The 23,685-nt window shown below is 40.4% G+C and overlaps 1 protein-coding gene across 4 annotated transcripts in view; it reads left to right on the forward strand.

Moving 5' to 3' along the window:
* Dock4 (dedicator of cytokinesis 4) overlaps positions 1 to 23,685 on the forward strand; it is a 409,351-nt gene that overhangs the window by 204,395 nt on the left and 181,271 nt on the right. For all 4 annotated transcript variants that reach the window (XM_028872268.2, XM_028872271.2, XM_028872270.2 and 1 more), the window contains exons 9-12: positions 15,050 to 15,131; positions 15,652 to 15,712; positions 18,665 to 18,797; positions 22,866 to 22,954. In XM_028872268.2, the coding sequence (XP_028728101.1) occupies positions 15,050 to 15,131; positions 15,652 to 15,712; positions 18,665 to 18,797; positions 22,866 to 22,954 (365 nt within the window). The remainder of the gene's footprint in view (positions 1 to 15,049; positions 15,132 to 15,651; positions 15,713 to 18,664; positions 18,798 to 22,865; positions 22,955 to 23,685) is intronic.

Consider the following 23,685-nt stretch of genomic DNA (forward strand, 5'->3'; position numbering starts at 1 on the left):
GAAACTTAGGGTAGAAAGGGCTTCTTTGGCTTAGAGGTTACAGTCCATCATCAAAGGAAACCAAAGCAGGGGCTCAAACAGGAACCTGGTGGCAGGAACGGAAGCAGAGACCAGTTGATCGCTGGCTTGCTTTCCTCTGTCTGCTCAGCTACTTCTTCAAATGGCCAGGCCACCTGCCTCGGGATGGCACAATCCCTCTCAGGCTGGGCCCTCCTGTGTCAATTATCCATTAAGAAAACGCCCTAGAGACTTGCCCACAGGTCAGACTGATGGAGACAGTTCCTCAGTGGAGCTTTCCTAGGTGACTCTAGTTGGTGTCAAGTTGACAAAATCAATCAGCACCATGAGTTTCTTCTCACATGGCGTTTTAATGTCATCACTGATAATACTAATACTGAAACTAGCACAAGGCTCCAGAAGTAATCTGTGCTACAGAAGTTGGTTTCTGAAGTTGAATCCTTTCAGGGGATTCTTTCAAAACATTTTTCCATTTTTTTTATTCATGGGAGCATGCTATGGCACACGGGAAGTCAGAAAACCACTTGTCAAGTTTATCCTCTCCTCCATTCTCTGCTTACACCATGTGAGTCCCTGGAAGAGAATCAGATTTTTTAGCTTAGCAGCAGTTTTTCCTCTGAGCACTGAGCCAGCCCAAAGAATTTGTGATTGTATTTGTTTCTACATGGTATGTGGGAGTTGTACACACATCACGACACACATGTGCAAGTCAGGAGGCAGCTTTGAGGAATTAGCTCTCTCCTTCTGTAGGAGTCCTTTTTCATTGGGACCGCCAGCCCACGGATAACGACATGGAAACTTATTATTAATTATGAAAGCTTGGCCTTTAGCTTAGGCTTGTTCTCAACTAGTTCTTATAACTTAAATTAGCCCATTTTTATTGATTTACGTTCTGCCATGTGATGTTACCTTTCTCCGCACTGCCCATCCTGCTTCCTCCGTGTCTGGCTGATGATTCCTCCTTTTTTTCTTCCCAGAGTTCTGTCTCTGCCTGTAAGTCCTGCCTGTATCTCCTGCCTAGCTATTGGCCATTCAGCTTTTTATTACACCAATGACAGCAATGCATCTTCACCCACTGTACAAATATCCCACAGCATCCTTCCATCCTTACGCTCCTTTCAAGGGTCATATCCGGGTCACTGGGTTTGTGGAACAAGTACTTTCACCTCTGAGCAACCTCACCAGCTTTTCTCGGGGTACCTTAAGACAAGTGAAGTAGTGTCAGCTGCTAATCCCTGCCAGGGGCCAAAAGCTCAGATTCTGTCTTCTCACAGGCATCCAGTACAAAGGAGGCCAACATGTGATATCACCTACCTATCTCATTCAGCAAAATAGTGAAGTGTGTAATATCTCCAGCAAAGGAAGATGTCTTCAAGCTTCCATCAATCATCATTTGATTGTGGCTTTGTTTACGAAACCTGATTTTTAGATTTTTAAACAGTTATTGAATCTTCCTGAGGACTACCCAGAAGATTGGGCCTCTGATCATGTTATGGACCCTCCTTCCTGTAAACACCAGTAAGGATGCAGGCATGTTCCAACAGCATCTGGCTAGCACGTGCCTACGTTACACTCCATCATTCTGGTTTACTTGGATAGCACACCAGTCCAGAACCTACTGAAAATTACAGACTAGTATTCATTTAAGGCCAATATAACCTTCACACAACTTCTTTCTGTTGAGAATTATTTGTTTAAAAAATAGGATTGCCACATTGCTTCACATAAGCAAAATATTTTTAGTTCTGGCTGGAACTTTGATTTCCTCATCCCACAAGGTGTGACTGGGGAAGGCAAGGAGAGGGTCTGCCCTCTGCATCCTTGGTATCTTATTTTATTATAGTCATGGGGCAAACACCTATATAATGGTTTTCGTATGCCAAACACTGTTCTAAGTTCATTTAAAAATATTTCCTGACTTAGCCGTATGAGGACTATCCTACCAATATTCCCTTGTTTGTAGATGATGCAGCCTACAGTCCTTGCCCAAAGTCAAGTGAAGCTGGTCCTTTAACAGGGTATGCTGTATAGGAACCAATATTTTCCATCTCTCCTCCACACTCATGTCTGTAATATTCCTAATGTGCTGTTTTTTCCCAGTCAAGTTATGATTACCGTTGAGTGTCAAGGGGTCTGTGTAGGGCTCATTCTTTTAAGACCTTGAGTAGTAGAAGCTTGAGCTTGTGGAGACTGGACAGGAAGGATCCCTTAATGATGAAGAGGCCACACAGAGGGAGAGGGGAAATCACTGATGTCTGCAGGCTTCTTGGGAGAAGGGCATCAGGAAACAGACTTGAGTTTGCAGATGGGAGATTAGCCCTGAGAAAGGAAGAGGTGAGGGTGTTGGATGGGAACTATCTGAGCCTTAGGATTAGGCATAAGAATTGTAACTGTTTACAGAGAAGGAACTGACAGTATATGCCATACGATCTCCTTTAGCTGGCATTTAAGAATCGGCTCCTGCACCGAGTAGAATACAAAGAGTCATAGTGTGGTGATTTACATAGGCTTGTGCAACTCTATATTAATACTTCCCTTGCCTTCATACATGCTGCTTCATCTGCATCAGTGTGTAAATAATCCTGGCCGGTGAACTTGACATTGTTTAGTGGTTGACTTGAAATTTTCATTATTTTGTTTACTGCTGTATTCTAAGCCTTCATTAATTACCATTGGAATCTTGTCTTGGGACTAATTCATTCCTTTATTTTGGTCTCATCAGAGAATGCATTTAACAAGGCCTGAGTACCACCAGTTGGTCCCTAGCCACTGAAGGCTGCTCATACGTACCAGCTGCTGGCATGGGCTATTAGCTGAGAATTTAGCAGCAGGCTGTGCTTAATTCTAGTAATTGCATAGATGAAGTTTACTTTCTGCTGATTCCTTTTCACATACTTTTCTGAAGTTGGATTTTTTTTTCTACTGTCATGCAGTTAAACTCATTTTTCTTGAAAGGTTTCATTTCCATAGATGCTTTCTTTCGCCTACAATTATGCTTTATTCAGTCCAATTCTGTCATTTAAGGGAGAGGAAGTACTGAATACAATTGGTAAAGCACAGGCTTTTTAAATATTCAGATTCATACTGAACTGTGAAATGGCTATGAACCTGTCTGTGAGACACAGATCACCTGTGTCTTTTACACCCTTTCACTGTGGCTGAGTGGCCGTGCTCTGAGGTTAGATGATCTGGGTGGAAATCCTGGCTCTGCTGTACCACTCTGGTCATGGAATTTCACTTCTCTTATAGCTGTTAACCTAGTTAGACTTCATGAAGACAATAGTGCTTTCCTAATGGGATTTCTTGAATGTTAAATTCATAGGCTGTTGCTTAGTACCCAGTAGTTTATCAGCGGCCCCTGGCTGTGATGAGGAGGCTTATTAAACCCAAACAGGAAGTATGCATTATCCTAGCTTGAATTGTGTGGTAGCTGCCCTTGCATTCCTGGGGAAATAACACATTCCAAGAAACTGGGGATGTTTTGCTTATGCTATTGCAGTTAGTTAAAGTTTAGAGAGACCTACTAGCAAACGGGTAATATGGAGCCCATATTACCTTAGCCAGGGTGCTCAAGAAAAGGTGATCAGAAGTCTGAGGTGGGATTGCATCCTGAAACACCACAGTGAGGACCAGAATAAGAAAGTTGGGAGTCCTGTGTCCAGGTGGGGAGAGTCTATGAAATTGCTTTCATAGCTTCCAATAATTCATTTTGGAGACTGACATATGTAAGGTCTTATCTGGCTCAGCCTAGGAGAAAAGGATACTATTTGTGTGTGTGTATGGAAGTGTATAATGAGGTTAGTAGATCCTTAAGGGTTTTCATTCCCTGTGCCCTGTGCTAGCATGTCTTGCTTAATACATCATTTGAAGTTTACCCACAAGTTCAATATCTGCATTTTTACATAAATTAGGAATATTTAGTGCTTTGACTTTGATAGATTGTAGGCCTAGTGTTCGTATCACAAAGTTTCCAAAGTACAGAAACAGTGTAGGGGAAGTGCCCAGCCAGACTAACAAGGGGCACAGTGCACGGGATAAAAATAGATGGAGGAGGCATTGGAGACCCTTCTTGAATTGTGTATCAACCATCCCATCTGGCCCAGGGCATTTCCTGCCGTGTCTAGACATGTTGGCACAGATTCACTGGGGCTGTCTGTCCAGCAGTGACCCACAGGGACCTTCCCTGGAGCCTCTTGTTGAGAAGCAGACCCGCTCCCCTCTCCCCCTTTTCCCCGCCATTTGATCGTCCCCGCAGGTTCGTGGGCTGGGGATTGTTCTCACCGCTGAGTTAATCAGATCTGTGCTTCATCCCCATTAGTTAGTTCACTCTTGTGTCGCACGCACGTTAACAAACGATGATGAGGGCCCTGCAAATGCTGGTTGCCTTTATTGGTAGCGATTTTAAGGAAGCTGTTGGGGGAGACCCAAATTCAAAGAAAGTGACCGAGGTAACGGTTTATTCAGATCTAAAACACACAGGGTATAACTGAACCCCTCTTCTCCGTAGCATTTTTTGATATAAATATAGTACTGATTATTTATCTTTAGTGAATGGCTAGAAATACTTGTGTTGCAGGAAAACCAGAAGCTCACAAAGTTCACAGACTTGATTTGGCTTCCCTTTTTCTTTGGCTATAAGCACTCAGGCACATAGCTTGCCTCTCTTAAGTCATGGAATATTCTACAAGGTGACTAGAAGGCCCTCTTATCCCGTTCATGTTCTTTAAATCACTAGCAGATTAGTATTGTGATAGTGTAATACCGGCCAATATTATGACCATCTCTGTCTTCCTTCATTTACCCCCTTGTTACTTTCTGTTGAGAATTCAGAATAATTTATTTTTCCCGAGTTCTCTTCAGGATAAGTCAACATTGCATATAGTAACCACTTCACAAGGGCTTCTTTGGTATTCAGTGCCGTTTATGTTGCAGGAGGATTTGACACTGGCAAAGGGATTATTAATGGTGTGACACTACCCTCTCATCATCCTTATGTTCTCAGCACCTTGCAGCATACTTACCCAGGGCGTGTGTATGTGGAGGGGGTGATACAGTTAAAGGAAGCTTTTAAGTGTTGCCCTGCTGTTGCTACAAAGCATTAAAAGATCATGCATTAGTGCCTTAATCTTGGCTCTCACCCTTCCCCTCCACGGGGGATGTGCTCCTTGCTAAGAGAGCCAGAGTGTTCAGCACATCAGGAGAGGTGTTTCATGTTACACTGGGCTAATCAGCGCTATGCTCTCAGACCTGGCTCTGGGGAGCCATCATTGGCAAACACTGTCATGCTCAAAAGTATACAAAAATCATCAGATAAAAGCCTGGCATTCTCCCCGAAGCACTTGGAAGGTTTGGATTACAAGTTAAGCACCGTGTGTTTACTTTATGCCAGTTAGGCATGTGCATTTCACACCATTACTATGCGATTATTAAAGTTTGTTCATTCATGCGTTTAGTCAGCCAGCAAGTAGCTTCCTCCTTAAGGGCAAATGCTCATCTAGGGAAAGCATGTAAAAACCATGGTTTCCCAAATCTCATATTCTACTTAGGTTTAAAATGTTGAGAAAATTAAGGACAGTTTCTAAATCATGCAAAGTACGGTAGTCAATATGCATTTTGTTGTTTTTTGAGATTGTCTCACTGTGTAGTTCTAGCTAGCCTGGAACTTGCTATGTAGACCAAGCTGGCCTTGAACTCCTAGTGATCTTCCTGCCTCTGCCTCCAGAGTATTGGAATTACAGCCATGTGCTACCATACCTATCCTGGATTTAATGTTCATAAAAAATAAAAACAATTTAAAACCCAAAAGGATGTTCTGAGGATTAAAAAAAAAATCAGAACATATTTTTGGGATTAAAAAAATACATTAAAGATTTACTTATTGTTTTCAGGGACTTGAATTACATGGGTTTTTATTTAATCATTCTGTTTTCACTTAAGGCTTCTTAACCTTTATTTTTTATTTGTTTTTAAATGCTTACTTCACCACAAAGTACTTATAAAGAGTTTTGATTTTACTTGTTTTCTGCTCCTTATGAAACATGGTTTCCTAACTAAGAAGACGGCATGTCAGGGAGTCAGAGTAACTTCTGTATGTGTCAGATCAACTTCTCCCTCAAAGAAGGTGAAGGACACAGTGTTTACAGTGATCAGGTTCTGTGACTTCCCAAAAGAATAAGACACCCCCTCTTCACGCAGATCGTCTACTTTCGGGCCCTGTTTGTCTTGACCCAGGTCCTACCCGTACTCCACTTCAGCTTCCTCTGCTCCGAACTTGTCTTCCTGCTGAACCTCCAGCATATTCTCTGGAGACAGGCTAACGCCAGGGGCTCCCTCCCATTCACTCTCAGTCAGAATTCAAACACCAGGTCTGGCGATGGCATTCCCATACAGGCGTGATTAGACTTTCTCTAATTCACCTCCTCCTCAACGCCCTCGCCATCACTCACCTCCTCGTTCTTGCTGGCCCGACTTTCCTGCTGCTTCTGCTTTCATCTCGCACATATTCCTATTCTCTTTCCCTTTGTTCAGTTCCTACTCTTTAGTTTCATGACTTACATGCAGAGAGGCCTGCGCACACTTGGACACATTTCTATCCACACTTAAATTTCAATTCTGCAAATGAGATAAACGTGTGGTATTTGTTGTTGTTGTTTTTTTTAATTTCGTAGTGTACAATTCATCTGTTGATTTACATATAGGCTGGGTCTGTTTCTTTACTATTGTGACTAGTTCAGAAATAAGCGCAGATGTGCAAGTGTCTCTGACTTGAAGTCCTCTGTGTCTAGACAGGAGCGGTACGGCAGGATCATGATGGTTATATTTTTAACATTTGAAAAGCCTTTTTACTGATTTCCATAGTGCATCTAACAATTTGCATTCCCACCATCAGTGTATCGGGGTTCCTCCTCTTTCCCCACATCCTTGCTAACATTGCTTCTGGTCATTTCTTTCTGACTGGGCTCTTCTGACTCTTAATGACACAGAATTGTAAAACAGTTTTAGTGTACATTTCACTGATGTCTACAGGTGTTGGAAAAAATTCATTTGAACTCTCTGTGCAGTTCGTTAGTCTATCCATGATTGGGTAATTTGGGGGTTTGTGGTATGTAGTTCTTTATGGACTCTAGATATCAGTCCCCTGATTGATGTGTAGTTGACAAAGATTGTTCCTTATTCTTCAGTCTGGTGATTGCGTCTTTGCTATATAGAACCTTTTAATTTCACATAATCCCACTTGACAATTCTGGAGTTATTCATTTTGATGTTGAAGTCCTTTTGCAGAGTATCCTTGGTATATATTTCCCTCATTTCATTTAGTAATAAAGTGTTTAATCTCCCTAAGAATTTTACAAGAGGAAAATTTGAAGATTTTAAAATTAGAGTTATTGCTGTTTGTCAGGAAACCATAATAGTAATAATAATAATAATAATAATAATAATAATAATAATGATAATATTTTCATCATCATCATTATCTAACTATTTTTTTAGTCTGGCATTTGTGCTGGTGCTATGAAACAGTAGACATGCAATTGCTTATTTATCCCTGTAAGAGAGTTGGATTCTTCTTATCATAGAAAATTGTCATCCTAGAGAGTATTGTTTCATTTTTTAATTATAAAAAATAGCATGATGTAGTTTAAGAATATGCTGAGAGGTAAAAATTGATGGATTTTGATAGTTAAAATTGCAATGATCTTAGCTAGACTTTACAAATGCATCTTCTCATGTAGCATTCAGCTGGCTCCCTTACCTGACAAAGCCCCAGATTGTTTGGTCAGTCTCTCCATAGCAGGTATGTATTCGGTGAATCTAGCCTTGGCTGTTAACAAGAGTCTGCTTCTTTCTTAGTTAAAGGACTGGGCTATGCACAGTCTGTATCTAGGGTTCCCTTCTCCATTTCTTTTTAATCAAAAGAAATCATGATTGTAATGCTACTTTAGTTTTAAAATTAGCACACTAATGATCTTATCTAGTAAGACTTGCACAGAAAAGCCCTGTCATTGGTGTTGGCCCTGTGCTTAGGGAAGAAAAGGAGAAAGTCTTTGTCCTTAAGATAGCGGAACTTTGTAGCCTGTTTATGGCCACTTAAGACAGCCATAAAAGACAGCGATTGGGATGTGTTAAGACCTGGACTTTGGGGTCTAAAAGGGCTCCTTAATGGAGAAATGTTTTCAGGCATTCACTGTAGTAAGTAATAAATCATGATCTCCTAATTAGGAATTGGGCATTACAGGAGAAAGTAGTAACAAACCAGATAAGGGGATGCTAGATAAGAAGGCTAACGGCTCTCCTCTCCTTCCACTGTACAGTCATTGACACACAGTGTCTCCCATCCTTCATCTACCCATGAGAACCAAATGCCAAGGTCCAGAAGGTACCTCGGGGCTGCTTCCACACCTCCTGTCCACTTTCCACAGCGACCTGAGGCAGCAGCGTTACCTCAGCCTGTCATGATGCTGTTTATGCTTTTCCATTTCAAGTGCTCTTGTAACTCATTGAAGAAAAGGGTACCATTATAGCTCTCTGCCTGGTATTGTGCTGGAGGAGGTTACTTTCTTCTCAGTCTTTTGTTACAGATGAAAGGTGAACTGGAGGGAGAGGAACTGGATGGGTTGGCACACATCTTTCATGCAGGCACTTGGAGGCAGAAAGAAGTAGGAGAATCATGAATATGAGGCCCGTTTGGGTTGCATAGTTCTAAGACAGCATGGCAACATAATGTCTCAAAAATATGATGATGGTGGTGGTGGTGGTGGTGGTGGTGGTGGTGGTGGTGGTGGTGGTGAATATTTAATCTATACATAGGACATAGCCAGGGAATGAACAACTCTCAGAGGGGGCCTTGAATTCCAGCTTACGTAGCATCTTTAAAAAACAAGCTGCATTTTAAGAGAAGTGACCAAACCAGGGAAGGCAGTGAGTTTCTGAGGGACAACAATTTGCGGGATGGCAAAGGGTGGTTAATAAAGTGGCGTGCGTGGCACGTCTGCTGCCGTGTCCAGGTCCACAAAGGTCCACTGTGGTCTTCATTGCTGAGCACTGTTCTCCCAGGTGGAAGAGGAGGCTGGTACCTTTGGTCTTTATAAGTCAGTGTCCTGCTTTTAGGCAGATTGAGGAAGGGCAGAGCTTTCTGTATTTCCTGCTTCTTAACTGTCTTTATTGCAGCAAACCTTATGCCAGGTTGGAGTACTTAGTGCAGCATTTTGTAGTATTTTGGTGTGGAATCTCTTCTAAACCTTTGGGCATTTTGCACTGTTAGTCAAGAAGCACTGAGAAAAGGGGGAAGCCATTGAGACCCGCTCACACTTACACTCTATTGCTTTCTAGATGGAGGCTTTAAAGTCCATGCTGTTGAGCTATGCCATTACCCCTCTCAGGGCTCCCCCCATTTCTTCCTCAGCGTCTGGAGCCTCACCCCTCCGTCCTATAGAATAGGTATTAACGGTTACCACCACACAACATAGCCAAACTTAAGACAAGTAGCTTTGCATTTTCTAAAATGCTATGTTGAGGATTGGTTTGGATTTGCTGTGGCTGGTTTTCATGAGTATAAAAGATTAGGACACCTCCTTTGGTTTTCCAATGAGCTTATAAAGACCTCGCCCTTTAAATGTCTCCTCTGTTTTACTATTTCTAACTTTGGGGACTATACATGAGTTTCAAATGGTTTAACTTATCCAAAACTGTTTTAAAGTGTTCTTTGTCATTTTTATAGGTTAATTAACACATGATCTTTAGTACTACTTGATTCAACCCAAGATATTAATCACTCCCTGTATTTGGAATAAAGTCCATGTTGTATAACTTTGACATGCATTAAATCCTCAGATCAGTTTGATTTTTATGTGAGAGAGGTGACACGGAGTAATAATATGAATCCATGTTGGAGAATATAAAATCTTTCTATAAAATATAAATCTCTTTGAAATATAAGAATATATGTCATGTAAAAGTATCAAATCCCTGGCATTGGTCATTACAAGCTGCAGTTGCCTTGCTCTTGGCATTTTATAGAGGAATACCCACTGGGAGGGCTACCTATGCTATTCCCCCAAAGGAGCTTCTCGGATCTGCTCCGGTTGCCTCCTGGACCTCAGACACAGACTTTGTAACCAAAAGGTTCCTGATTCAGAGAGGTTGAGGAAGAGAGTGGGGCCAGAAGCATCCTGCTGAGAGGGGGAAAGGTGTCATAGTCACTTCAGGTCCTTAAGGTGCTTCTCCTGGTGTTTTGTGTCACGGTAAGGACACCTACACTCAACTGACTGTTGAAATGTACTTTTCATTTGTAGAGTTCTACTTAGTACCTCAGAATTCAGTAGCTCGCCTGAGTGGGCAATCATAGACATAACCTTCACAAACACAAGTTATTCCTTTTTTTAAGGTTCATTCATTTTCAAGCATTTTTAAACTTTTAAAAATAAACATGTTTAAATTTTTTCTTAAAAACATTTATTCCCTGTAACATGGTCTTACTCTTCTTTGTCCATTCTTTAATTTCTCTGTTCTGTCAAAGACAGGGTACCACTATGTGTATAGCCAAGCCTCTCCATTCAGATTCTGGATGTTGATAGGATGGCTCTATCCTGGACTACTCATACACCTTTGGGCAACTTGCCTGATATCTCAAGCCTTAGCTCTCTCATTTATCAGATGGGGATGATAATAGTTCTTACCCAGTGGGGCAGTTGTGGGAATTAAAATGAGATCTTTGTAAAGCTTAAATTACAGAGTCTGGCACAAAGTACATAGTTTCCTTCATTACTTTTACCCAGGCACCCTGCCATGGATGCTTATTTATATTCTTCTTTCATTGTCTTTTTTCCCCTCATAACATTGTTAGATGAAGGTAGGTTATAAATAATAATTATGATTTGTTCTTTATTTGCAAAGAGAATTAGTCAGTAGAATTTATAGTTGTGATTTATAATGGTTCACATATAGAACTCAGACGATTCTAAATTTTCCTAGTTCTCCCTCTAGGAGAACATGACAGTAGAAAAGGAAGTCAAATAATGTTTTTTTCTCTACTGATAATATATCAACTCTTATTTCCCAATGTTCCTGACAAATTCATTTGTTTAATCTGTAAGAGGAAAGCATTAGAAAACATCATGTCCCTGTAGGGTTTTTTGCTACTGAATTTTTTTGTTTGTTTGTTTTAATCAGAATTTTTTAATTTATTTATTTATTGTGTATACAGTGTTCTGTCTACATATATGCCTGATCGCCAGAAGAGGGCACTAGATCTCATTATAAGGTTGTGAGCCACCATGTGGTTACTGGGAATTGAACTCAGGACCTCTGGAAGAGCAGCTAATGCTCTTAACCTCCGAGCCATCTCTCCAGCCCCCCTGAATTTTTTTTGTATTATATTTACTTTTTAAATACTCTACCACAGTGCATTTTATTTCTCCTGTTTCATGTAATAAAGATGTATGAGGGGAAGGTGAAATGATCTATAATTCAGAGCTGCCATGTGCTCATTAGGTGAGGCACCATTGATTGAAAAGTTGCTGGGAAATTCTGTATGTCTTCCAGGTTAAACTTATTTTTCAGGCCTCATGGGGAAAGGGAATGTTGAGAGGGTATTGAAGCTTTCCAGATATTTGAAATTCTTTGTTTTCAGTTTTGTTTTCCCTCACAAGATTGTTTAGTCTAGTCAAGGACGGCCAAGTCATTGGTAGAAGCTGAAGATGTCAATGTTGCCAGTTACAAACCTATATTCTAGTTGCTCCTAGTATAAGACAGACCCACAGACTTCTGGTGCAGAAAGGAATAGAAATTACATGATGAGTCATGCGCATCTTTTAGTAAAACACATGTAAGTTTATAAAATACTAATTATTTCTCTATCACACCCACTAGAGGATTGCAGCAAAAACTACCCTAAAATAGCAGGTTAGAAACACATCTGTGTGCGGCCACTAGCCTTTACATGCAACTGTCCTGAGACTGCCAGATGTGCTAAAATGAACTAGCTTTGGCTTGTTTGGTTTCTCTCCTGGCTCAGAAAACAGATGTTATGATATCCTATAAATGTGAGAGGAGAGAATTATAGTTCAAAGATTCTAAAGTGGATTGCTGAAGGCCATTTTTTTTTTCCAAAACGATTTGCTGAAGAAGTAGTTGTGGTATCACTAAAGCTGAAAGAAACTGATTTTGTAAACTAACACCATGTCACCAAATGAATAGACTGTTTTTTTATTGGACATGGAGATTTTCTGTCTGGTTTTTAATAAATTGCAAATGACTTATTGCTTCGTAGTACCCATTTTGAACCTATTTTTATCTTCCCCTCTAAGGCATGCTTAAGCTAAAGGATACATTGCTGGCTTAGTATGTGTTGATGTTCTTTCTGGAACAGGATATGATATAGTATAATACTTGCATAATCAGGATTCTGTCTAGACGAGTAAAATTAAAATAGTGACAGAGCAAAAAGGATCTCTTTCTGAAACAGAATTCTTTAGAAGACATTTTTATCCAAATATTGATGAAACTTGCAGATAATGAATAGTTTTTTAACAGTGTTAAAGATGAGGTTTTAATATGTAAAATGTCTGATAGTTTTTTGCATATTAGATTTATTGATATACATCATCTTCAGAAGATAAATCATAATATATAGTGCAAAATTTTCTCAAGTGTTTTAGTGAAGAGAAGAAGGAGCCTCCCACTGAAGCCCATTCACAATATGACGTGGGGTACACTGTCTAGGATGTGGACCAGGGCAATGTACTCACATTGCTTGTGTTGTTAGCTAAGGTGTAACTAGTAACTGCACATTAGTGATGGATCAGTAAGAAGCTAAGCAACACCATCGTTTAAACCTTAAGACTGCTTAAACCTTAGCAGTTTTGACTAAATAAAATCATGTTCTTTAATCCTTGGGAAGTTTTGTCTTTGTTAATGTCCCAGGTCATATTTTCCATTGAGAAAAACAAACCAAGTTGTAAGGGAGCAAATTTCAACTAAGAATTGCTTTGTAGCCCGCTGACTTGAGATCAGTGAGTCTTTCCTCCCTGCAGGCACTGGGAAGGCATGGTAAAAATTAGTCTGAACCTTGGGGTCTGGTGTGACAGTGAGTGCCACATGATGATCCCAGATACACAGATGACTGTGCCCTCTCTGTTTTGGATTTTTGAGGCAGGGGCTTGTTATGTAGCCCTAGCTATCCTGCATCCCAGGCTAGTCTCAAATTCATGGTGATCCTCTGGCCTCAGCCTCACAAGTGCTCACCACCACAATTGTTTATTTTTTCCATATTAGTGAAATACTTTCCCAATATTTGTGTAGAATAGAAAATAATTTAACTCTAACTTTCGAATGAGGAGTGAAGATTCTCAACAAACACAACAGATAGGGCTCTTAGTCACATTAGTTCTTTGATTCTGGACAAAACTTTTTTTCTTAGTGTGCCCATCAGTTAAGTAGGCAGCATGTTAGTACATCCTTCTGGAGGGCATGAGGTGTATAAGATGAGTCAGTCCATATGAAGATATTAGCAGAGTGCTTGTTAAATGATGAGTTCCTCAAAGGAGTGACAATTAATATGACTATTTAAGTGTAGTTCCCTTGTTGTGAAATGAAACTGTATGTACTTCCTTTAATCATATCTTAAGTTTGAAATAACAATGAATTTTCTTGTATTATTAAGAGAGCTTATAGCCTTTATATATATGTATATATATACACACATATATATACACATACATACATATATGTGTATGTATATGGTGGATGAGCATTGGACGAGACTTATTTCACTTTGCATCATCAGTTAGTTGTTCTTCCTGGCCTGCATTTCAGACTCACACGGCAACTGTCATTTCAGTTGAAGAACCTTGCAGCAGTTGATCATCTCCCCATTCACGCTGTGTTGACCACCTGCTCTTAGAAGAAGCTTGACTAAGAGGGATGGAAATGGCCCCATGGAAATGTGTACTGGTTGCCCTTTCTCACACGTGAGGTCAAGAATAGGCATAATATAAGAAAATGATGAGGTTAGCCAGGCAGTTGAATCTGTTAAATGTATCCATCTAGATATATATCACAAAAGAGAATAGAAGTGTTGTAAGACCGTTGTAAATTGAAACCCATATCCTCCCTTAGAGATCTGTTTATGGTTCTCATTTCCCCCTTGTAGTATTTGGATAGTAGAGCCATTATTTAAGGCAGGGATACGGTGATGAATGTAATGCGCAAACCTGATAGGCTATAAGCCTTGTGCTAATGTTAAGCACCCGTTTCCATGCTTCTTCACTAAGCTAAACCTGCAGCAGCCAAGGCCACATCATGTCATCATTTCCCATTCAGTGGATATTGGTTTTGTGTTCTCTGCCTGGGGCACCAGTTATTTGATTCTTCCATCAGATTTTGAAATTCAGTGGGGGATTTAAAACTAGAGATAGTGGATGTATTAATATTTCTTGGGTAGATAGTCATTTTAATTTTGACCATAAATAAATTATCATACATAACCTTTAATATGTATGGCATCCACAAACATTTATAGTCTTAAATTACTGGCTGAATTACAAAGTGAGTCATTTGTGTTTGCTATAAACCTAGGTGACAGTGTATTATCAAATATAGGCTCTGTTTGTAGATCAAAGTTAATTCAGGTTTCATGAATTGAAACTTCTATTTGTGTTTTGAAGAATAGACGTAGAAGACCATGAACTACAAAGCCATTGTGTTCTTAATTTAAATTAAGCAATAAGAAGTAAATCACTAAAGCATCTCGGATCTAAACACAGGAAGGATTGGGCTGTCTCTCGTCATGCATTGTCTTCTACTGTTTGGAATAATAGCAGTGATAGTACTGCCCGGGAAACAGCCTATTACTGGAAAACTTACTTTTTTGCATATGCATTTATACCATTACTGCTTTGCCAGTTCTACCAGAAATGAAGCAAACGTTTGTCGTATTCGGTGCTTTCCAATGTTGAGCTTTCAGATGAAGAACAGTTAGTAAAAGATAAATATGAAATAATTTTCTAAGTATTCAACTATCTTTCCCTTATAGTGAGAGATTTTTCTTGAGACTGAACAGAAATGGGCTTCCCAAAGCCCCGGATAAGCCCGAACGACACTGCTCTCTCTTTGTGGTAAGTGCACCTTGTGCTTATTGCTTACGAGAATTAAGTTATTGAAAGACAAAATCATAATTCTGTTTACATGCCTTAAATCACTCACAGAGTGCAATGGCTGGGATTCTGATTGTCATCAATCACAGTTGACTTGCTCCCTGTACTGTGTTTTTTACTCTGTTTAACACACCTATTAGAGCACTGGTGACTCTGGGAAACTCTTGCAAAAGCGTAGTGGTGACTGGGCCTAGCATGGCACTAGCTGTGCTCCTTAAGTGCTTAGAGAAGGAATGAGTATGAGACTTGATCAGCAATGCTCTAACAGTGGTCTTTATTCATAAGTGTTTCCTTTACCTGGGCTAATCAGCAGTAGGGACATCTTTAGACCTGGGTTTGAACAGTGTCCTTCTGCCCCAAGCATTCCATTAAGGATGTCTATGTGTATCTTCATCCTTGTTTGCAAGAGAACACACAAAGCTCTTTGAGTATTGCTGCACAGAATAGAATTCTAAAATAACCAGCCTTTGTTTCTCACTAGGATTTAGGTAGCAGTGACCTCAGGAAGGACATCTACATCACTGTGCACATTATCCGAATTGGTAAGTTCAGTACTTGTGACTGTTGGGAGCAAGACCCAAAGGGTCTCTATGTGGCTTGGTATAGCTTTATGTCTAGAACTGAATTTTAATCCAAGAAGCTAAGAGTTTAGGAATTACTCTCTGATTTCCTTGATCTCACCCTCCCACCAAATAGAATTTTTATCTTTTTCAATACAAATTGTTAAATACTTTATTGTGTTTTACTACCCCCAATATTTGATTGAAACATGTATTTTTCTTTCAATCCCAGTCTGTAATACTAGAAAAAATCACTTTTTAGAAGCTAAGTTTTCTCCAAGCTTTATGAAATCTGTGTAGCAACTAGCATCGTATCAACCACAGAGCGGTATGGAATGTTGTTATGGAATATTACATGAGAAAGGGGTTTTGAGATGGTAGAAACTGTATGTTTTTCAGTTCATGTAATATCATCAGCCTATTCAAGGATCCGAGAAACCCAACAGGGAGAAACGAATATGCCTCTCTAACGGTGTCAACTCTTACTTTCTTAAATATGATCTGATCATGAAAACATTTACAGAATGTATTTATACATATCTTACAGAACAGTATTTGGTAGAGAGGGGATACTCTCTTTCATTTTTCTACATGAAACTCTTCTAAAAGCAGACATGTCCCAGCATGGCACCTCACGAAGTGAGTGGTGTAGATGGCATAGCTTTTCTATTAATGCCACCTCCCTGATACAAGGAATCTATCCCCAGCTTTCTGGCTCTGAGAACATTCTAGACAGTACATGCCAGTTTGGTGTGGTAGGATAACAATCATCAAAGCTTGAGTCCCTGTGGTGCATTGTCGTCATTTACAGAGTCATTGTCAAGGATGCCACCCACTTTGGTTCTGTAATATCCTGGGGCGGCCTTTCAAATACAGAGTATTTTGTTAACGATTGTCTTTTTTTCCCCCTCACAATATTTTCACCATCATAAGTCATCAAAATAAATGTTGAAGTAGGAGCTACTACCTATCCCTACTCCCTATCAGTCAAATAAATCCTTGCAAAACAGTAGTTTTTGGTTCCGTGGTTAGAAACTGATCAGAAATGAAACTGAAGTAAAGCACTCAAGAAGGGTTAAGACTTATCTGCCTGTGTTCTTGATGCAGGGAAATTAAGGAGAAGATTATTATCTGTCAAGGACAGACGCTTCTTGCTTTTTATAGAATGTCACTTGTACCTGCTTTACTAGGAAAAGGGCACAGTGACCCTCACTGGCTGCCAAAACCAAAAGCAGTAACGCCTCAGTTCTGGGTATTTATGGCCAGGTCCTTGATTTGGAAGGAAGAGGAGGGGAGCAAAAAGAGGAGTTAGTTTTTGAACCTCTGCTCATCCCAGAATACTAGGTTCTACCAACCTCTCTGCTTCCTTCTTGGTGCTTCGCTGGTTGCTCAGGATTTTATCTCCCTCCACTCTTTCTTCTGATTTAGAGGATTTTTCTGGAAACCAGCCAGAACTGAATTGTTATCATCAGTCTTACAGTTGAGATCACCAAGACTGGCATCAAATCTTTCTGGTATTGTGATTGCCCCAAAGCTCTGTGTGCCCACAGAGCCAGAAAAGAGAACCTCAAACTGTGTCCAAGGACTAGAGAGGCAAAGCCAACTGTAGCCAATCAGTGTAGTGTCTTCCCCAGTGAGGGCAGGGCTCCTCAGGGCAGGGCTCCTCAGTCTCGCGCCTCTACAGCGTTTGCTTCATGTTCTATAGTGCATATACCAGAGGAAGAGGGATAGTAAAAAAGAAAGACCGACTGATAAACACCAAATTGGATAATGACGTCTTTTTTTCCTACTTAATATTAGACTAGGGGAGTGCCAGATACATCCTGATACACTGTAGAGTGCTGCTCAGATGCAAAATAAAATATGGACCTGTTGGAGTTCTGTAGACGAATTTACCAATTTCCATCTGTTAACTCTATTAACTATTTCAGCTCTAGCATGCTCTCTGTTTATAGTCTACAAAAATAATGATTGCTAGTTAAATACTAATAAGAAGCAATGTGCCCATAGCATGAATTAAGATGCTCAACAAGGGCTGGAGAGGTGACTCAGTAGTTAAGAGCACTTAACTTCCAGAGGACCTGGATTTGATTCCCAGCACGCACATGGTAGCTCAGAGCTGTTTATAACTCCTGTTCCAAAAGATCCAATGCCCTCTTCTGGCCTCTGAGAGCACTGCACCCATGTAGTGCACAGGGAGGCATGCCAGTAAAGCACCCACATGCATAAATAAAATTTTAAAAAGAACTTGAAAATTTTAAATGAACTAAAATTTTATAACTGTCAGAACCACCCCAGGAATATTGGAACAGGACTGAGTTGGAAAGCACTTGTGTCCCAAGGGAGGGACATATGCATTTGATCATTTGAACATGCTAAGTTCAGAGTCTCCAATCTGACTCCTTCCAGATGTGAATCTTTATGGTTTTTTGTTTTTGTTTTTGTTTTTTTGAGAAAGGATCTTGCTGGACAGCCCAAGGTGGCATTACTCTCAGAAGCTCGTCTCAGCCCTCCAGGTGCTGAGGTTACAGTCATGTCCCAGGACAGCTGACAAAAGTTGAAATTTTTGAAATGGTTTTTTAATATACTGTTTTTAAGGTAGAAAATGAAATGGGTACGACGACTATCCTTAATGATTTATACCTTATGGGATGTTTTCATAAGTCATCAAAGCAAGATGCTTCCCAGTCTTTGGGTTTTTACATGTTTCTTGTGTTCTGTTCATGCTCAGAGTTTAGGCCTCTCGCTCAAGGTCAGACAGCTAGGTGACTAGACAGGAGTCCTTATTTGAAGTGAAGTCTGCTATTGCCCCGAAGGCATTTGCTTGCCAGCACCTTGTTCCATTGCATGTGGCCTGTCTTGTACCTGTGTCTGTATCTAGCTTGCATTTAATTGCATGTCTTCATGGGTCATGGTTCCTTATTAACTGGACAGGTCGGATGGGAGCCGGAGAGAAAAAGAATGCCTGCAGTGTTCAGTATCGGCGACCTTTTGGCTGCGCTGTTCTCAGCATCGCAGACCTCCTAACGGGAGAGACGAAGGATGACCTTGTCCTCAAAGTATACATGTAAGAAACGTGCATGTGGTGGGGTTGCCATGGTCACTGGGTTCCTAAGAATCCTGCCTTGGTGGGGGTACTTTTGATGGATAATTGAACAATAGGAGAAAAGATGGGTGTGAGTCATTTGTCAAAACCCTTATAATCTGTGGATCTGCTGCAAATGAATCCAGGAGTCACTGCCAGTTGGGGGAACTATGAAGTGGGATATATCAATGAACGCAGTTTACTGGTTTAGGTAGACCATCTACATAGATAGATATCTCCTTTAGTTCATAAACAACATAGCAGCGTTCCTTACCTCTACACTATTTGTTCTTCGAAAGTGAAAACCTACTGTTTTGAAATATAAGGAAATTAGTATCAAGAGAGGGAGCATGGGTGGTTGTCCCCCTGCTTTGTGTGGCAGCAGACTGGAGCTGCTTCAGTAACAGACCCTGAGGACCTTGGCTTATGCAGCAGAGTTTATCATCTTCCAGTTAGTTCTGGAGGACTGACATCGAGGTCAAGGTATGGTGAGTTTACTTCCTTCAGGGTAAGGACTGTGCAGACATCTGTTCCATGCCTCTCTCCTGGCGTCGATACCTCTTGAGACATCATTCTAACCTCTTCTTTCATCTTCATATGACACATTCCCTGGGTGCACAATCTTTGTGTCTATTTCTCTCTTTGTAAGGACACAATAATGTTGGATTGAAGCCCAATGACCTCATTATGACTTGATTACCTCTTCCCAAATAAGGTCACATTCCAAGATCCTGGGGTTTAAGATTTCAATGTTGCATTGGAGTGGGTCTCGGCTTATTTAAACCTCTAATACTCCTAAGAAGATCATGTGGTTTAGTCCAGATTTAAGTTAAATGATGTCTAAGTTGATAATGTAAACATGTGTTTACATCAGCCCACCCTGACACCTCCGTACAGGCTTGACAGATAAGATCTGATGGACAGTGTCATGATCAGGTAGACACAGTAGAGCATCCACTTTGGGGTTCGAGGACTACATTGTGGGCCAGTTTCATGAGCAAATTTGTGATACTACTTATAGCATGTAACAGTAGGTGTTTTCTTTCTGTGGAATGGAGTTTTTGGTGGGGGAGGGATAGTACAACTGGCCCTTTGCCAATGTTTGGTCACGGAATTGCTTTGTGGTCACAGCTGCGGGGGTTCATGGATTTATCTACTTTTCTACCCTGTGGGTCCTCCACAGCACATTCAATAATTAGTTGACAAACACATTAGGTTATCTGTAGCCTCTGGTTTTGTACCAGAGATATTTTTTTCTCTTTCTAAGTGGGTTAAACCTATGACCTTCATTTTAAACTTGAAAATGATGGGTAGTAGAATTTGTTACTCTTTTTTCTCATGGCTGCCCTCGTTATTAATGGTTGTGATTAAATCCATCATGATATTTTTCCTAAATGCTACTCATAGTCATCAAATATAGCTTAGTTGAGACCACTGTGACTAATGACAGCCCTCTTTCCTTGGGTTATAGACTGTCCTAGTAAGGGTTCTGTTGCTGCGAAGAGACGCCATGACCATGGCAACTCTTATAAAGGAGAACCTTTCACTGAGGCTAGCTGCAGTTCAGAGGTTTAATCCATCATCATGGCAGAAACTGTGGAAGTGTGCAGACAGACATGGTACTGGAGGAGGAGCTGAGAGTTCTACGTCTTGATTCACAGGCAGCAGCAGCAGGAGAGACTGTGTCACACTGGGTGTAGCATGTGAGACCTCAAAGCTCATCCCCACAATGACACACTTCCTCCAACAAGTCCACACCTACCCTAACAAGGCCACACCTCCTAACAGTGCCACTGCCTATGGGCCAAGCATTTAAACACATGAGTCTATGGGGGCCATTCCTATTCAAACCACCACATATACTCCGTGCACAGGACTCTGTTGAGCATTTACATCCTCACAGCAACTCCATGAAGCAGATGCTATTCGATCAGTTCACACAGAAAGAGACTGAGAGTTAAGTACCCTGTCACCCAGGTACTAAGGAAGGGAATCAAAATATGCCTGACTCTGTGGCCTGGGCCCTCAGTTCATCCACTTCCTTTTTCTGGGATGTTATCTCACACCACTGTCTAGTAATGTGAGTGTGATAGAACACGTGTTACTGAAGAAAGCCAAGACTCTTTGCAAACGTAATCTCATTGTTTCTTAGCATAGTCTTTCCAGGTATGGTGACAAGTGTGTTTATCTCACCACTGGGAAGTCTGGGGGGCTGACAGTGACAGGAGTCACCCCTGATTATGTAACCAGCTGAAAAAAACCATTATAAAAATAAACTGTGCTGCTTTGTGGTTTCCTTAGTGTCTTCTTTTTCTTAGGAATCAAATTATGTTCTTGGTTATTCTTTCTACTGTCAACTCAGCCAATTACAAAACAGTTCCAAGAGAATGATACTAACCACTGAACACTGTCTCTGGCAGCCGGAAGGAAGCAGCCTTGGGATTGCTTGAGCAAAAGGTTCTTTGGAATCCATTTGGAAGAAATTCTATTTGTTCAAGTGACTGAATCCTTACCTGCATCTGGGATTCAAAAAAAGTAACAAATACCTTGTCTGAAGCTGGGAGATAGTTCAGTCACTTGCTTTAGGACTTTTGATATTACTGGGAGATTTTTTTTTAGGTCAAAAATGATTTCTAGGGTCTATCAGGAAGCAAACCATCTTCCTTTCTTCCCCACTGGGCAGAAATAGGAAAATTGGAGGTGAAATGGACTAAATAGAATTTTATTGCTCATAGCTAGGTGGGTGGAATGGTTTTCCATCTAGATTTTATAGTCTTCTGAGAGCCAAGACTGGTATTCCACTGCCAGATATCCTGAAAATAACCCCCATCATATTTATCCTGGGAGGCCCATGATGATATGTACATATGTAAGCTAATAGTGGTGAATTATGTACCTCAGACATGCTCCATTACAAAGATGATTGATGCTGTAGAACATTGGTGTTGGGTTGATAGTATATGGAGGCCAAGAAGGGGGCATTTGTAGCTCATAAAAGATAATATAATTATATATACATCTGGATGGAGACGTTCTTTTTAACCTCATTAGAGCAGTTGTTGCAATACAGATGAATATCAGACACAAATGTTCATTAGCCATTAGGAGTTACTAATCAGTGAGATAACCAACCACCATCCATCCATCCATCTATCTATCCATCCATCTATGCAACAGGTAGTTTTAAGGTTTTGCTATGTTCCAAGTATTCAATGGTACTCAGATAACAACCATCATATATCCAGCCCTTAAGAACCCTGATAATCCACCATGTAAAAGTAGCATGAGCTACTGAGTAACAAGAACTAAAATCACAGGCTGGAACTATATAGCATGTTGGTAGAACACTTGCCTAGCATATATGAGGTTCTGGGTTCAATCCCCAGCACTGACCAAAAAAAAAAAAAAAAAAAAAAAAAAAAAAGAGACAGGTCTGAAGGTAAAATGACAGAGTGATATCTTTGAGACATGAAAGATCTAAAAAGATTTTTCATTGCCCTCTGATAAATCTTGGCAGGCTTTCATTGGCATAAATTTTGTTAGCATTGATTTTGTTTCACTTAATTGGTTGCATTTTGACTTTAGTCAGACCTAGTCATGTAATATAGAAGGCAGAAATTTTCTAATGAGAACCTTTCATTATTGAGCATCTACTGTATGTCAGGCAATACTTAATTAAGCCCATGTTTGTTTAATATTCTAATATGTTAATTATACAAGTTTAACAGATGAAGAAAGCAAGCTATGAGGAAGTGATCAACTTGCCCCCAAACATAACTCATTTAATAGTGAAAGTTTGAATCTCAGTTATCAAAATCTTAGTCTTCAACAGCCTCCACTCAATGGATTGAGGCAGATTGTCGGCTACTGCCTAATCCAGCATTTCTGCCTGGTCTGGGACAAGCATGCTAAGTATGCCCTCATAGCCAGGCATGGGGGACTCTAAGGAGAAAAGCATGTTCTAGTGGTGATAGCCAAGAGAGGAGTGTGCTGTCACACCTGGGACTTGAGCTTGTGTTAGCGACTAACCAAATGGTTGTGTTTTCTTAGGTGTAATACAGAGAGCGAGTGGTATCAAATCCACGAGAACATCATCAAAAAGCTGAATGCCCGCTACAATCTGACCGGTTCCAATGCAGGTGGGTGTGTGCAGCTGGCCGTCCTGCACGGCACTTTTCCCGTCAGACCTCTAGTCATGTGTGCTAGACAGAAATGCTCAGCTCTTTGGGGGTTTTGTTTGTTTCTTTTTGTTCTTTGCTCTTTAAAAACACTCAGCACATTGCTCAGCATTTGTATAGATGGTAATAGTCTTGCAAATATAATTCCTTATATATAAAAAAAATTTCCCACTCTCCCTTAAAACAGTAGAGGATCTGAATTTGTTCTGTGCTGCCGTATCTTGAGGCCTTCAAGTTTTTACTGTAAAGTAAAAACTAAGCAGTAAACATGGTTGAGTTTTTGATTGGTTAGTGGAGACCTGACTGTATGGTATAATAGAAAACATTCAGTGCTATCTGTTAATGAACAATAATGTCATCATGTGGGGTAACAAGCATACAGTTTCACATTGAAGTGGGATGCAGAGGAGAGTGATGCTGGCTGTAATGTCACATAGAGAAAATGTATGCGTGCTTATTTACAGACTGCAATAATTAGATGCCACCATGAATTATACAGTGCATAGTCTTATCTGAGTAGCAATGTGTCATAGACTGCATCATACCTTATAGGTTACGGCTATATATATAGGTAATATAGGTTAATTATTGGTTGGTCTCTTGGAAGCCACTTATTATTATACTCTAGACTTTACTTCTAAGGTACCTGGTTACAATTTTTTTTTTTTTAATCACAGATCCTTATTATAACT

This window comes from Peromyscus leucopus, chromosome 14 (assembly GCF_004664715.2).
Source record: "Peromyscus leucopus breed LL Stock chromosome 14, UCI_PerLeu_2.1, whole genome shotgun sequence".
In the NCBI taxonomy this organism is placed as follows: Eukaryota; Metazoa; Chordata; class Mammalia; order Rodentia; family Cricetidae; genus Peromyscus; species Peromyscus leucopus.